Source organism: Dipodomys ordii, unplaced genomic scaffold (assembly GCF_000151885.1).
Source record: "Dipodomys ordii isolate 6190 unplaced genomic scaffold, Dord_2.0 Scaffold39, whole genome shotgun sequence".
NCBI classification, from domain to species: Eukaryota; Metazoa; Chordata; class Mammalia; order Rodentia; family Heteromyidae; genus Dipodomys; species Dipodomys ordii.
Genome location: NW_012267255.1, coordinates 14,430,386 through 14,446,904, shown reverse-complemented (window position 1 = coordinate 14,446,904; position 16,519 = coordinate 14,430,386). Strand labels below are relative to the sequence as shown.

The window sequence follows — 16,519 nt, the reverse complement described above, 5'->3', positions numbered from 1 at the left end:
AGAATCAATTCTGTATTACTTCATGTAAAATATGAAACCTTGCCATATATAATAACTATAGGATTCTACTACTTAGCAGCTGAAACCTGGGAGGATGGTAGTCTCATGATAGGCCAGACCAAGATAGGCAGAAGGTAACAGAATCCATTTCATTTCAACCAATACAAACTGGGTTTGAGCAGGGTGCTTGGTGGCTTCACCTATAATCCTAGCTATTCAGGAGGTTGAGATTTGAGGATTGTGGTTTAAGCCAGCCTGGACAGGCAAGTCCATGAGATTCTCATCTCCAATTAACTACCAAAAAAAAAAAAAAAAAGCCTGAAGTGTAGTGACAGCCCAAGTGGTAGACCGCCAGCCTTCAGGGGAAAAACTCAGGGATAATACCCCTAGACCCTGAGTTCAAGCCCCAGTAACCAGCATGGAAAGAAAAAAACAAAAACCTGGGCTTGGTGATACACATCTATTACCCCAGATATACATGATCCTGGTTCAGTCTGGATATAACATAGAAAGACCCTATTTCAAAAATAACCAAAGCAAAAAGGGCTGGAATGTGGTTCAAATGGCAGAATGCCTGCCAGCAAATACAAGGCCTTCACTAAGTTCAAACATTATACATAGAAATATATATTTATATATGCACAGAGGTAATGCATACATACACAGATGTAATGCACACATACAATATACATACATATGTGTATGTGTGTGTGTCTGAACTGTATAGTCTGGTGCTGGTGGCTAAGAACAGTAAGATCATGGTTCTAGACCAGCACAGCCAGGATTCCATCTCTAATATGCCAAGTGGGATGCAAAGGTGTGCACCTGTAATCCCAGCAATAGGAAGGTGGAAGGATGCCGAGTGAGGCTTAGGCACATGCATGGACAAGAAGCAAGACCCTATTTTTAAAATAAATAAATAAAACGGGAGGGACAGAGGTAGAAATCCAATTGAGCAAAAAGTTCCAATCCCAATACCACGAAAGTTTTTTAAACTTTACCACTATAAAATTCCATTTATCTTATCTATTGCCATGAACACACTCTAAACCCATAATACAAAGTTTGATATTTATATTTTATACATTAAACAAAATCGAACAAGACAGGGATTTTATCTGCTATTCAATTCAGTCTGAAAAGATAGCTTTTATTTCTAGTCGTGCTGTACTACTAGAAATAGATGCCTAATCTAAAGATCATCACTTATTTTAAAGGTTTGCTATTTATAGTTTTAAATATTTTTTAAAAGATGTGCCTGTGTTTTTAAATGTATTCTATAAGGGGAGTTTATTAATCTTATTATTATACAGCGATAGTCTGCCTATACATTTTTTACAAGTTTTTGGTAATCAGTTTCAAATATTTTAAGCCATTAATCCAAATTCTGAAGAAAACGAATCCCCACATCAAATTCTGCCTTTGTCCTTGACCTAAATCTCTGAATAACTTCCTTTCTACAGGACAGCTATCCACAAGTCACAGGTGTTTGATTCCCTTTGAATCTTTATGTGTTTGTTTAGTTCACTGAGACCTCTAGGGACTCCGGGGATTGACTCTCCTGTGCTAAAAGCTGAGAAATCCCAAAGCAGAAAGGCAATGATCAGGAGACTTACTTCCCTCATGTTTGCCTTCACTCAGTATTATGATCATACTGAAGATCTATTCTGATAATCAATTCTTGCTATCAGCTGTCTATTGTTTTATCCAATTACACACGATATATATTACACATGTATACATATTACAATATTTTATACAGTATACATATGTATGCATGACACACACATATACATATATATGCACTTTACTTTTTCCATTGTCTCTGTTCATTCTCTAGCAACTACATATACAGTAGACTGCTTACCTGTCCCACACATTGATTTGTTTTTCTGGCAGACTAACCATTCTTCTGTTGTCTCCACTTTACTGAACATGTTTTACTTTAAATATTGTGTTTGGGGGTTAGAATATTTCTATATGCTGTCTTTATAGTTCTTTATCTCTTAAAACCTCCCTCCATCTGTTCACTCATTATTTCAATCTTTTCCTTTATAGCTTGAAAATATTTATAGTCTCCTTTTCTAATTCCAACATATATGACCTTAAAAGTCTGCTTCTATTGAGTATCTGTTCTCCAGTTTATAGGTTACATTTGCCCCATTATATGATGTGATTATGATGTGATTTTGACCTGGAACTATGGACCGATATAGAACATGGAGGAAGATCATCTTCCTTAGTCTTCTTTAAGAGCTATTCTGTTTTGCCAACAGCAACAAAATATGTACTTTTTATTTGAATTCTGATATTTCTGTGTTCTAAACTGAGTGCAAGATGTTTTCAAAATGGACTTAACAGAACTCTGAAGTCTCAAGAGCACTGCTCAACCATATGAAACATCTTTTAGATCGATGTAATTTCGGACAGATCTTGCAAATACTCAACCTACATCCATGCAACCTACCCATCACACAAAATTCTGAAAGCAGCAAATCCCTAAACCAACTTCTGCCCTCCACCAAAATCTCTGTATGATTTCCTATTCTCCAGGAAACTTCCCTACAAATCCTGGATGCTTGATGTTTGTTATAGTTTGAGGATTTTGCAGGGAGAGTGGTAAATGGCCCAGGCTGTTAGCAGTTACTCACCCAGAGGCCTGTATTTCAAAGTATTCAGATACTTTGAAAATATTTCAAGTATCAATCACTGTATTTTGTTTGAAAATCAAAACTGATAGAGAACAGTTACAGACATTTGATTCTATCTGATCACTGGTTTATATACAAATACTTAAACAAAAAAAGGCACGGCCTGCAGTTTTGTAAACACTGTAAATACATCTTGTTATAATTTTTGATTAACTGAATTGTCAGGAATGTGCAAGTATGGATTAATGTGCCTACACCTTGACACAAGCAATGCTTACATTAATCAATGTCTTCTAGCCTTATATGATCTTTTTACTGCTTAATACATTCCTCAAGCCAAGTAACTCACAACAGTATGTAGGAAAAGAAAAAAACAAAACAAAACATGAGTTTCAGATCAATGTATATGGTTATATGGTTATAATTCACTCAGTAACAAAGATTCAAAATTTTTACTTTCAACCCTAAGAGTAAAACCTAAAAACTTCATTTGTGTACCATAGACATTAAAACAAGGTATTTGAAACATTTAAGAAAACTCTAGAAAGGGAACAGCTTACACTAAAGGAAAGAAATGTACATATCACTCAATGTGGAAGAAATGGTTGTATTGTCAAAGCTTATAGAATTCACAAACTTTATAGACCATGATAATGACAATTTGCCTTGTGAAGGTTAAAATGTACATGTGACTTTAAGTATCACTCTCCCACAATATTGTGAAATTTATATAATCACAATCTCAATAAAAATTATTTTAAAAAAGAAAAACTAACTCTAAATATCAATCATTTTAAATTTTTCAGTGAGTAACTAAGGAAATAATGAAAATAAAATGGAGCAAAGAAAAAGATAAAGAAAGAATAGCAACTCTGTAGACTTTTTTATTGTTTAAAATGTAGACTTTGAGGTTTTGGTATAAAGAAAAACTTAAAAGCAAATGACACACAAAAGCAAAAGGCAAAAGAAAAATATATGAGAGATATAAAATGAGTATTTTTGTGATTTAAAAACTTGTAACAGAAAAATGAATAATTTTCCCACAGGAGACTTGGGAGTTTAAGGTCAACTGGGCAAAAGTGAGATCACATCTCATAAAGAAAAACTGAGTATCTTTCAATGTGTTTGCAGCATGAAATGATAAATGTAAAGGCTAGGTTGATAAATGTGCCAAGTACCCTGACCTAAGCATTACATATTGCATAAATCTATCAAAATGCCATACTTTTAACATCATAAATGCATATAATTTCTATACCAACTAAAATACAAACAAAGCTGGACACTGGTGGCTTACACCTGTAATCCTAGCTGCTCAAGAGGCTGAGAACTGAGTATTATGGTTCAAAGCCAGCCGGAGCAGTTAAGTCTATGAGACATCTGTCTCCAATAAACTACTCAGAATGGTGCCAGAATTGTGCTGTGGCTCCATTAACTGTAATGCTAATCTTCAGCAAAAGAAGCTCAGGAACTGTGCCCAGGTTCTGAGTTCTAGCCCTACAACCAGTACAAAAAAAAAAAAAACTATTTAGGGGAGATTTATAGCTTAGTGGTAAACTGGATTGTCTAGCAAATGTAAGACCTTGAGATCCATCCTCAGCACTACACACACAAAATTCCTTAAGCAATCATACTACAAAAGCTATTTGTCTAATGGTCACCAATGTGAGGTGTTCTTTTTCCATCTAGAACATAATACACTTATTTTTACCCTAAAAGTTTTAACATATCTCTTAAAAAATAAAAACTATTCTAGTATAATAGTCTGCTGCATAAAATAGCAAATGATAGCCTGTTAAGGAGAGAACACTTACCTGTAACTACCATGCCACTCATATTAGAGTTGGGACTACTGAGAACACTGCCTGAGAGTAGTTCGTCAGATCCTCTCTACAAAACAAAACAATCAGCATAACTTTAAATTAAAAAAATATTAACATCAAGGTGTTACTTAACAATAACTTTTCTAGTATTCCTAAAAGAAAACTGCCCAAAATTTCACTACTGGCTAAAATTTTTAATTCCTAAATTTAAGAAATTAACTTCATTGCTCTCGTCCTTTTTTTGTTGTTTTAAAAATGCCCTTTTTTTCCTTTTCATTTAAGTGCCAGCACAGTTAAGAAAAGTGACTAAGCCTCATAATCAAAAACTGTTCATTAAAGCTATTTACAAAAACACAGTATCTAGACCTTCTTATAAGTAGTCTGTTCCTTTCCAAAGAGCTCTTTATCCATTCAGATAAACTGGGTCTTTATAGAAAATTAGATAGCCAGGCACCCGAGGCTCATGCCTGTAATCCTAGCTACTCAGGAAGTTGAGATCTGAAGATCCCAGTTCAAAGCCAGCCTGGGCAGGAAAAGTCCATGAGACTCTTATCTCCAATAAACCACTCAGAAAACTCCAAGTGGTATTGTGGAAGTGGTATTGTGGCTCACGTAGTAGAGTGCTTACCTTTAGCGGAAGAGCTGAGGGACAGCACCCAGGCCCAGAGTTCAAGCCCCACGACTGACCCCTCCCCCCCCCAAAAAATTAGAAATGTATACTGGAAAGTTGAATTTATCCATCAAAACTTGAAGGCATATATATATGTATGTCAGTTACTAGAACATTGAAAGCTGAAGCCAAATCTACAGAGTATTTCTGCAAAAACATAGATGGAATTATGTCTTAAAATCCTTAAGGAGGGCTGGGAAGTTGGCTCAGTGGTAGAGCGCTTGCCTTGCATGCCTGAGGCCCTGGGTTCGATTCCTCAGCACCACATAAGCAAAAAGAAAAAAGCCGGAAGTGGTGCTGTGGCTTAAGTGGTAGAGTGCTAGCCTTGAGTTGAAGAACTCAGGGAAAGCGCCTAGGCCCAGAGTTCAAGACCCATGACTGACAAAAAAAAAAAAAAAAACAATTGGGGGAGAGGGGGGAAGAAGGGGAAGGAAGAAATCATCATCATTGGACCTTACACCTAAGAACAAAAGCTTAGTGATTAGTAATATAAGATGAAAGACACTGGCCTGATATGACCATTTTCCTTTTCCTACAGGACCCCTGTTTATGAGAAAATAAACTTCTGTTCTATCAATAACATTGAAAACCTAACATCTATTAAGGTTTATAGTGTGTGTGTGTGTGTGTGTGTGTAGTTTCATCTCCATTTCCTAGAAAACTCCTAAAATCCTTGAAATCGCAAAGATGATACACTATTTTAGTATGTAGTCAAAGAACTCATCTGTGTCCACTGTGGCTTGATAGGAAAAAGTTTGCTTTTCTAACTGTTTTCAAAGCAACAGTCAATCAAAAAGAATCCAAAACAGGAAAAACTTCAAATGTGTAAGGAATAAGATGTAAATGGAACATATACTACTAAAAGTCCATACTTTTAAATACATCTCATCAAAAGATAGCATTAAGAGGCTGGGAAGGTGGCTCAATGGTAGAGCACTTGCCTCACATGCATGAGGCCCTGGGTTTGATTTCTCAGCACCACATAAGCAGAAAAAGCCTGAAGTGTCGCTATGGCTCAAGCTGAAGAGCTGAGGGACAGCACCCAAGCCCAGAGTTCAGGTCCCATGACCAACCAAAAAAAAAAAAAAAAAAAAACCTCTCAACATTAAGCAGTGAGAAGGCTATCTACAACTGGAAAGAAAATATTGCCAACAAAAATAGCCAACAGAAAATCAGTAAACATAATATATACTTCAATAAAACTACAAAAGCAGTTAAATAATACAAAATTTTACCAAGCAAGATACATGCAAGCATTTCATATGATTTTGCAAAAAAGAAACATAATTGCTATGAAGATAAAAAGGTCTATCTCACTGGTATCAGGAAAATGCAAAGACTAGATAAATAGTAATACTAGACTTAACAAAAAGTAACAAATTAAATACTTACAGTTCTTGCAACAATCTATAACACCCATGCACTAATTAGTGAGACATAAATTAGACTGATTCTAGGAAATCAATCTACTATCCTGTGACATTCTGTACTCTTAACCATCCCCAGCAATAAAAATATCCTTAGATATACACACTCAAAAATTCTGCCACACATACACCAGTAACAACACAGAAAGATCACGGTAGTTTTAAAGTTAAAAAATTTTATAACCCAAATAACCACCAACCAAAAGAAAGGTCCAGAAGAGTACTTTCATAAGCAGTTCACATAACAGAGGGAATAAGGATAACTTAAGGAACTTAAGACACTGCATATATAAATATGACTTTTGGATGGGTGCCTATGGCTCAGGAGGCTGAAAAGCAGGGATAGTGGCTTGAAGCCAACACAGGCAGAATAGTCCAAGAGACTTCACCTCCAAAACAACCAGTAAACAAGCAGGTTGTGTTTGGAGGCAGGGAGGTAGAGCACCAGCCATGCAAGGAAGATGAGCAAAAGTGAGATCCTGTGTTCAAAAACACCATGGGGGGAAAAAATCTCGTATGTACTAAAACAGGGCATTATTCTACAACTAAGCTATCCCTAAATGTAGCTGTTTTACTTAATGATCTTCATTGACCAAGAGATATAAGACCTAAAAAGCTAATCAAAGAATTTTTCTCATATTCTGGTCATCTACTTATAAAAGCTTAAAACAACATATTTAAAACAACACAAAGCAACATTATTTTTAGAATAGGAATATTACACAGAAGGAAATATGGATCATAATCTCTCTGGCCAGATAACCCTGGTTAACATTTTAAAAATTAGTAACAAAATTCAAACATCAATTTTAATAAATATAAGTTCTCTCTCACTCCAAAATAAACTATCCTTAAATTGCATACAATTCTGCAACCACTCGAACTTACATGTTTTAAATACTGGTATAAAAAGATTAGTACTGTCCTCTCTTCATTTTATATAGCTTACTTCTTAAAAGCAGTGCATGAAAATGTTTCACTCAACAGCTACACCTCAAATAGAAACATACAAAAATTAAGGCTAGTTACTCTATTTTAAAAAAGAAACCATGCAAAGTTCTCAATACAGTAAGTAAATATTACCTTTAAACTGAAAATCTGTTCAAAATCTGTTCAATCTTACTTCTGGCAAGACAAATCCAAACTACATTTGGATGCCCTCCACTTACCTATCAAGTCTATCAAAACTCCAAATACACTCTGTTGGGCAGACTGTGGGATTCTTTCTAGATAGCAAAATGTAATTTCTACACTTAAACAAAACAAAACAAAAAACAGATACAGCAATGTGTATTTACCTGCTGGTCCAGCAGAATTCCACATGCAGGAGCTTTTCTAAAGAAATACTGGCTTTTAAAATACACCGGCAAAAGTGAGTATGCACAAAGCTATTTACTACCATGTAACCTGTAGTAGAGCAATGGTGATGTGGGGAAACAGTCTACCAGACTACTATGCCTTAAGGAAGGAAAAGTGAAACAGTGACTTCCAAGATGTGTATCATTAGGTGAAAAGAAGTTAAGACTGGACATACTGTTTTAGCCACACAGAAGATGGGAAGAACATACTGACAAGATAAACCCAGGATTATGAAAATAGAGGAGAAAGAAACACAGAATAGATTACACAGCAGTGGTCTGGCAGACTTCTCTAAATGTACTTGCTTTACAATCTTGACTTTGGAAATTTTCATTACAAGTTAAAAAAAAAAAAAAACACCTAAAAAGTACAACAACTCAAACCATCTGCTAAAACCAGAGATGTCCTTCTTCCTTTGGTTGTACTGGGTTCTGAACTCAGGGCCTTGTACTTGGGCCATAACCTCAGCCCTCTATGCTTTAGCAAGTGTGCTTTTCAGAAAGGATCTAGTTTATGTTCAGGGCTGGAACCATGATTAGCCTACCGTTGCCTCTGCTACCACACCCAGCTTACTTTTTTATTTTCAGTCTTGCTATTAACTATTTTTATCTGGTTTAGTCTCAACTGTATCCTTGCATCTCCACACTATGCTAGATTTATTTTAATAAACTAACACACAGCAATTGCACAATATTTGCTTTGCGGAATAAACTAAAGATAAAAGTGACTGCTAATAACAATGTTAGTATAATATTAACATTACTTTTTTTAAAAAAAATGCTTAAAAAACAGCATTTTTTAAAGATCTTTTTAGTGTACAAAAACTCAAATATAAAATCAAATAGGCAAAAAAATGTATAACCTGAAGTATTATTGGAAGTAACAGGAATATAATTGATTTCTGCTTTTTTTTTAAATGCTAACTGTATCAACTGGAAGGGTCTTGGAATATAACAACCTAGCACTTTAGAAACCCCCCCACCCCCTGCATTATCATGGTTTCAAAGGAACTCACAATATGGAACCAGTACTTTTCCAAAAATAGTTTATTAAAGCTCTGGATCAAAAAAGTATAATTGCTTCAACATTACTAGTATTCCAAGGTCTACCAGGATCAAGATGAAACAATTTAGGCAATTTAGTGTTAGAACCTTTCACAATGATACAACAATAATAAAAGGAAAAGCTACAATGGAGGCTGTTCATCAGGAATATAGTTTAGAAAATCTACCCTGCTTTTTTTTTATAAAAAGGCACTTCATTGTTACCAAATAGTTCGTGAAGTTCTTAATAGCTAATAGAGAAATTCACCTAATATATGAAAAGGAAAACTACCATTTTTTAGAATAACCAGTAAGATTATGCAATCACTCACTACTAAAAACTATAGAGGTTGACCCACTGTAACAATGAGATGTACAAGACACTGTTGAACAACAAACTTTACAATTTAGTTGGGGAGGCAGGGGAGGGGCAAAGGAGGGAAGTGTAATTGTGAAAGTGGGAGGGAAGGGGTGGTAGGGGAAAAACGAAGGAGGCAGCAACAATGCTGGATAAAAAATGTACTTATTGGGGCTGGGAAGGTGGCTCAGTGGTAGAACGCTTGCCTTGCAAGCCTGAGGCCCTGGGTTCGATTCCTCAGCACTACATAAGCAAAAAAGAAAAAAGCTGGAAGTGGCGCTGTGGCTCAAGCAGTAGAGCGCTAGCCTTGAGCTGAAGAACTGAGGGACAGCGCCCAAGCCCAGAGTTCAGGCCCCATGACCGGACCCCCCCCCAAAAAAAAAAGTACTCATTACCTTGCTCATGTAACTGTATTAACTCCTCTGTACAGTATTTTCCCAATAAAAAACGTATTAAAAAAACTATTTGGTGAAAGGAGGATGGGAGCATTCTGTAATAAATCCATCAAGCTGACAATACCTCAACCTACTGATAAATGTTATCACAGAGAAAACTAGACATTCTGCTCCTTAGCAGTGGTAATCCAAGAATTCACATGGGAATATCTGCAAAATATTGCTAAAACTTAAACCCGTACTTCATAAAGCCTCATTTAACTACAAATTTGGAGGAAATACAGAAGACATAAGGTACATAAAATGAAGTATGATCAGCAGAATGCAGGAAAGTGAATATTGGGTAGACTACTTATTTCCCCTAACAAAGAAAAGACAAGAAAACAGGGTAGGATAAAGTGATTTATGATTGAGAGAGACTTAAGAGAGATGTCAATTAAATCATTAACTTTCCTTGGTTTCTGACATAAAAGGTAAAAATCATTTTGAATACTAAGTAATTTTTTAAATTTTATTAATTACAACAATAGTATCAATGTCACGGTCATTTTCACTAGGGAGATTTTATTACTTAGAGATATATACTAAGTTATCTCGAGATGATATAAAGCAACATAAGATATGCTAAAATATTCTCAACAGAAAGGAGTATATTACAACAACTTTTCCTCTACTTTTGTATACACTACAACTTTTATAATTTTTTAATAAAAAGGAGAATTGTAAAAGCCACAACTTGATGCCAAAGCTATCATCCTTAACTTATCCTGAAATTCAAATATATTTTATCAAAAAATATGGAGCTCAAGATTGACTTAAAGTGAACAAAAGAATGGAATTAGTTTTAGGCATATTTTTGGTAATGGATATGAGTATTTAGGCATACTTTATTACAATTGTTTTGACTTTAAAAACAGCAACACTAAAAGTTAACATAGGAGACTCTGAACAATAATCCTTTCATAACACTATCATGAATCTTTAACATGATAGTATCAAAGTTATTATTAGTGCTATCATCAAAAACACATAGCTAAAAATTATAACAGCACTGTCCATTTTTCTCTTCCTGTTGTGATAAATTCCAGAAATGCATATTACTTCCTATGTCTAAGTCTTAGAGCTTATATAAAAATGGTTCTTTTTAAAAATATATACAACTATAATACTTTAAACCAAAAACTTATGATCAAATATTTTATTTATTAAAAGTTCTCATTTCAAATAAAAGTTATAGTATTTTTATAGGAATTTTTTAAAGTGGAAAGAATCAGGGTCTAATAAAAACTACATGCTGGATAGGTTGACTCTGCCTCTTGAATTATCTTTTAGTCTACAAGTTCTCGCTCATTCTGGTTGGTTTAACTGTCTCTTACTGGTTACTGATATTGATTCTGCAGACCTGACCACAGCCACACTTACTGATTATACTCTAACTGTAATACAGTATGTTCTCCAATATAAATTCAACAGTCAGAACTAGAAACTTGACCAAATTCTTTTTCTACTTTTGGTACTAGTTCTTCCATTAGAAGACACAGTAATTGTGTTTTGTTGTGGTTGTAACTTGTTTTGCTAGGTGCAGTTTGGGCATAATAAACATCTGTTGATCAGTATTCTTACAGAAAAACAATAAATTATTTGACTCACTGTGCAGTGACTATAAATTTATACCAGTTAATCCACACAACTTCTGCCATTCCTTCATGTACCTCTCTGTTCTTCTCATCTCCAAACCTATCTAGAAAGCACAGATTAAGACTACTACTTTAATAATGGAACCTACTCATATCCTATTATCCAGAAGTAACCTCTCATAGCTTCATGGCACTTAAATAAAATCATGAGATTTTTTTACATCTCCAAGTAGATAAGGTCTTCCTAAAAGTCTCTTTTGGCTCTCTAATAAAAAGACTGGAGAGCTGGGCACCGGTGGCTCATGCCTAGCTACTCAGGAGGCTGAGATCTGAGGATTACAGCTCAAAGCCAGCCCCAACAGGAAAGGCCATGAGGATCTCTAATTAATCACCAGGAAACTGCAAGTAGCACTGTGGCTCCAAGTGGTAGAGCACTAGCCTTGAGCAAAAGAGCTCACAGACAGTGCCCAGACCCTGAGTTCAAGCCCCACAACAAACTAAAAATTTAAAAGAGAGAGAATGTACAGCAATGAAATGATTATGAACATGTGGAAGCCTCAGACATTGCACACTATTAGAATAACATTCCTCCCTTAACTTTTTGTTTGGTATAAATCACAAATCATGGTTGAGGAAGATAAACTAAAAATAGTACCAATGAGTGCTCTCCCTAATGTGAGGAATGAGGTAAAGATTCCCAATCTTACCACTTCTATTCAGCATCTTAATACTGTCATAGAGAAGAGAAAAATGGTACTTAAATAGAAAAGGGAGAAAACTGTCTAAAGACAACAGGACATAAATAGTTTGAAAATACGATCGAATTTTTAAAATGCTATGTCTAAAAAGATTTTGCATCTTTAAAAATATTCAAAAACTATTTGTATTTCTAAATACTACCACTATTGTAGTTAAATTTCTAAAAGTATCTATCACTTATAGTAACATCAAGAGATATGAAATAAGATGAATCTAAGGATAGAAGCCTTACTATGAAAAACCAACAAAAAAGGAGTAGATTTAAACAGATGTTTAGCAAAAGATTATAAACTAGCAAGGTACTGGTGGTTCACACCTGTAATCCTACCTACTCATAAGGCAGAGATCTGAGGATCATGGTTTAAAGTTAGTCCACAGACAGCAAAGTCCCACACTCTTCTCTCCATTAACCACCAAAAAAGCCGGAAATGGGAATTGCAGCTCAGGTGATAGAGCACTAACCCTGAGTACAAAAAAAATCTCAGACAGCACCCAGGTCCTGAGTTCAAGCCCCAGGACCAACATAAAAATGAAGACAATAACTTTGTCAAAATGCACCTCAGATGAGGTTCATCATTTTATACACACAAACACAAATAGAAAATAAAACTACAACTAGGCAAATGTGGTAGTTCCAGCCTGTTATTGTCCTAACAGAGATAAGGAGAACAGAAGCTAGGGGAAACCCAAGGAGACTCATTTTGACCAGTAAAAGCTGGATGTGGTGGCAAGTGGCTGTCAACACAGTATAAACAGATCAGGACCCAAGCTAGCCAGGGCACAAATAAGATATCCTATATGAAAAATAACCAAGTGTGTAGGACTGGGGGCATGACTCAAGTGGTAAAGCATTTGCCTAGCATGCAAAGGGTCCTGAGTTCAAACCTTAGGACTACTCCCACTAGTTATAACTAACACTTCATATCTCCCAAAAAGTCTGACTAAAAAAACACAATGGGGCTGACAGAATGGGGAGGAACTAGAAATCTCACACCCTGCTAATGGCAGTGTAAAATAGTACTATCACTGTGGAAAACTCTGCAATTTTCAAAAAGTTAAAAAGTTAAACATATGCTTACCATATGATACAACCATTCTTAACAAAAAATATGCCCATACAAAGACATACAGGAACTACTTACAACAGCTTCAATATGAAAACACAAATGTCCATGAAGAGTTCAATATTGCTATATGCCAGAGTGTAATATTACTGAGCAACAAAAAAGAACAGACTATTGACACAAACATGCAGAAATAAGAAAAAATATGCCTAGTGGAGTAAGATAACTTTAATTTCAAAAAAAATTAAAAATTTAAATTAAACCTAAAAATGTAACTGGAAGTCAAGAGAAATATGTTTCACATAAATTTCCAAACACACATGTACTACTTACTTAAAATGGCCTTTTCATTTTTAACAAAACTTAAGTACTTGTACACAAAAGTCTGACACCAAAGTAAAAGATTTTGACCATTATCCTAAAAACATTATACACAAAAAGACCACTATTCAAACTTTTTTGTTGTTGTTGTTGGTTGTGGGCCTGAACGCTGGGCCTGGGCGCTGTCCCTCAACTCTTCAGCTAAAGGCTAGTGCTCAGCCACTTGAGCCACAGCGCCACTTCCAGCTTTTTCTGCTTATATGGTGCTGAGGAATCGAACCCAGGGCCTCATGCATGCAAGGCAAGCACTCTACCACTGAGCCACCTTCCCAGCCCTCAACTTTTATATTAAGAAATCTTTCATGGTAATATTTCTGTATCACTAATTTTTTTTATACCAGAACTAAAGGTAGAAAACTGGTAAAACCAACCCCTCGTATCTGGACCCATTGGTGTAAGTGTCCTCACTTTTCTAACTACTCCTTTCTTGTCTATAAACTCTTCCCATCTGCTAATACTAGATAGCTCAAGTTTTTGAGTTTTTGTTTTGCAGAAGTTTTCAACATTTCTTCTTTTACAGAACTCATAAAAGAAAGCTACTATTTCAAATACCTACTGTTTCAAATACGGTAACTGTCGCAATTTGAAATGTTAATGCCAACATGTCCTTCCCCAGAAGCTTATTATGCCCCACATCTACACTCAAAAAATAAACCTAAATATGAAGACACAGAGAAGGGTCAAGGTCACTACTGAGCAGGAGAAAAATATCACCAAAACTATTCTAAGGAACTATAGGCTAGAGGTAGTGCTCAAGTGGTAGAACGCCAGTCTAGAAACAATTATCATATTATTGATGCAATTTAAGAATTTTTAAAAACATCCCAACCAGTCAACCTCTCTGGACTAAGTACATAGCAATCCCAAGACTATTCACATTTGGGAGGAGAGCAGGTAAAGAAGTGGGTAAAGGGACAGGAAATCCCATTGTTGTGCCATGCTCTGGAAATTAAAAAGCTAAACCTCTGATATCCTATCTACTCAGGAGGCTGAGATCCAAAAGATCTCAGATGGGGATGAACCCAGCCTGGGCAGGAAAGTCTTCTGATGGACATCTCCAAGTAACTAGCACAAAGCAGGAGTGGAAACATGGGTCTAGTAGAGAACACTCAAAGCTCCAGGCCCTGAGTTCAAGGCCCTATACTGCCAAAAAAAAAAAAAAATTGGTGAAAGACAAGAACCATGCTCTAATAGGCAGAAAGAACCCACAAGCTTACAAACAAAAGAAAAAACCTGTATCAGGACATTAAAAGGTATTCAAAGAAATGAAAGATGTTAAGTGTTAAGAACTAAAGTTTAAAAGATGAGTTTCCCTTGGCAAAGAAGTGAGGAAGGCTGACCTAATAAATAAAACTCTTCATCTTCTGACACAAATCTACTTTGTCTAACCTTCTTTCTTTTAAGGCTCAGAATCATTTTAATGTGTACTATAACAAAACATTTTCATTTTCTTAAAATAGAAGAGTAAAAATTTAGATTAATAAAATTACAAAAATTAATAATAAAAATATATCTACTTAAAACCATTGCTTCCCTTGAAAAAATAATGACATAATTTCGTATTCACGAGTAATGAATACAAAACATGCATTGAGCACTGCTGTGACTTTAAAATGTTATTCTTGTAGGCTATCAGTTCTAGAAGTTTACAGTATGGTTGATTTTCTAATTTTACAAACTAAAATATTTCATGCACAGGTTTTGTTAGCTACAACACTTCGTTAACTATTTAACTGAACTCTTGCACTATGACATATTCAACAATCCTTGTTAATTGATACATTTTTAGTATCCTTAGGCAGGCTGTGTGACTGTATCTTTACTCTTTCTAGCACTGAAGCAGTAATAAGCAGTAATATTATGTTCAAACATAACCTCCTACCTTCACACCAACAGCGACCTCAGTGACTATTCTGTAAAGAAAAAACACAAAAACAAAAGTTTTAACCTCCTTCTAATGATCAGTGCTTGACTCAAGTTTCCAGAGTCATCATTCATAAAACTTCCAGACACAGTGGTTACTTCTTTGTACTTTTTTTAATCACCTTGGTTTACTACAAGTAACTTTCAAACACTACAGCAAAGTTGGGGAACGCATGGTAATCTTTAAGAATAATTTTAACGTTTTTACTTTCAATGATTTTACCCAAAACATTGTAATAGCATTCCTACCATTCTAGTATGCTAGGTAACCAATTTAATATCTCAGTTCTTTAGTACTCTAAATGAAATCTAGGGGTAAGAGAACAGGATGGGAAGCTCAAGTCGATCAGTTTCCTCTGCTGATCTTGATGAATAGATTCCAAACTCCTATGTTTTCATCTGGAACACCCAATCTCTCAAGATAGTGTTCTAGGATGATTTCTTCGGTCTGTTAAAACTTTTACTCAGTATCTTTTGTAAACACCACCAAACCCTCTGGGTTTGGCCAAAATAAATTCGGATTTTAACTTTGGACAAGACTGAGTTGAACAGCTGTGCTTGGTTAAAGGGACCCCGTGTGGGTTTATTTTTTTTTTCTTCTTCCTTAATACCCATAGTCGAGCTGTCATTCTGTCCTCAAGTGCTCCCCACAACCCCCCCCGTTTCTGACAGTGAGATAAACAGTCAGTTCTTCGGTGGGGCGCCCGTGGCTGGTCCACACCTCTTCCTTGGCCTGCGTGTTACCTCCCTCAGCATCCGACCAGCACCCCCCCCCACCCTCGGCTCTCAAAAGACGCACCTCGCTTCTGCCTTTGGGTTCTTTGGGGGGGGGTGTCCTCCCCTCCTCCCCTCCCCCTCGAAACTGACCAAAGTAGACAAGGAAAAAACACCAAAAATTAATAAAGAGGGCCGCCGTCGACCCCAGTGGGGGGATGGGGGGGGCGCTCCGGGCCCGGCCTCGGCGGTCGGCCTGGGCCCCGGGTGACTGATGTCGCCCTCAACCACTTCGTTTTATTATTGGGGGGTGGG

The 16,519-nt window shown here is 36.0% G+C and overlaps 1 protein-coding gene across 3 annotated transcripts in view; it reads right to left on the bottom strand.

The window, feature by feature from the left end:
• Ptbp2 (polypyrimidine tract binding protein 2) overlaps positions 1-15,478 on the bottom strand; it is a 43,356-nt gene extending 27,878 nt beyond the window's left edge. For all 3 annotated transcript variants that reach the window (XM_013018302.1, XM_013018303.1, XM_013018304.1), the window contains exons 1-2: positions 15,450-15,478; positions 4,466-4,541 (exon numbers count right to left, since the gene is read on the bottom strand). In XM_013018302.1, coding sequence (XP_012873756.1) covers positions 4,466-4,487 — 22 coding nt within the window. In that variant the 5' untranslated portion in view covers positions 4,488-4,541; positions 15,450-15,478. The remainder of the gene's footprint in view (positions 1-4,465; positions 4,542-15,449) is intronic.
• Between the last annotated feature and the right edge of the window lie 1,041 nt (positions 15,479-16,519).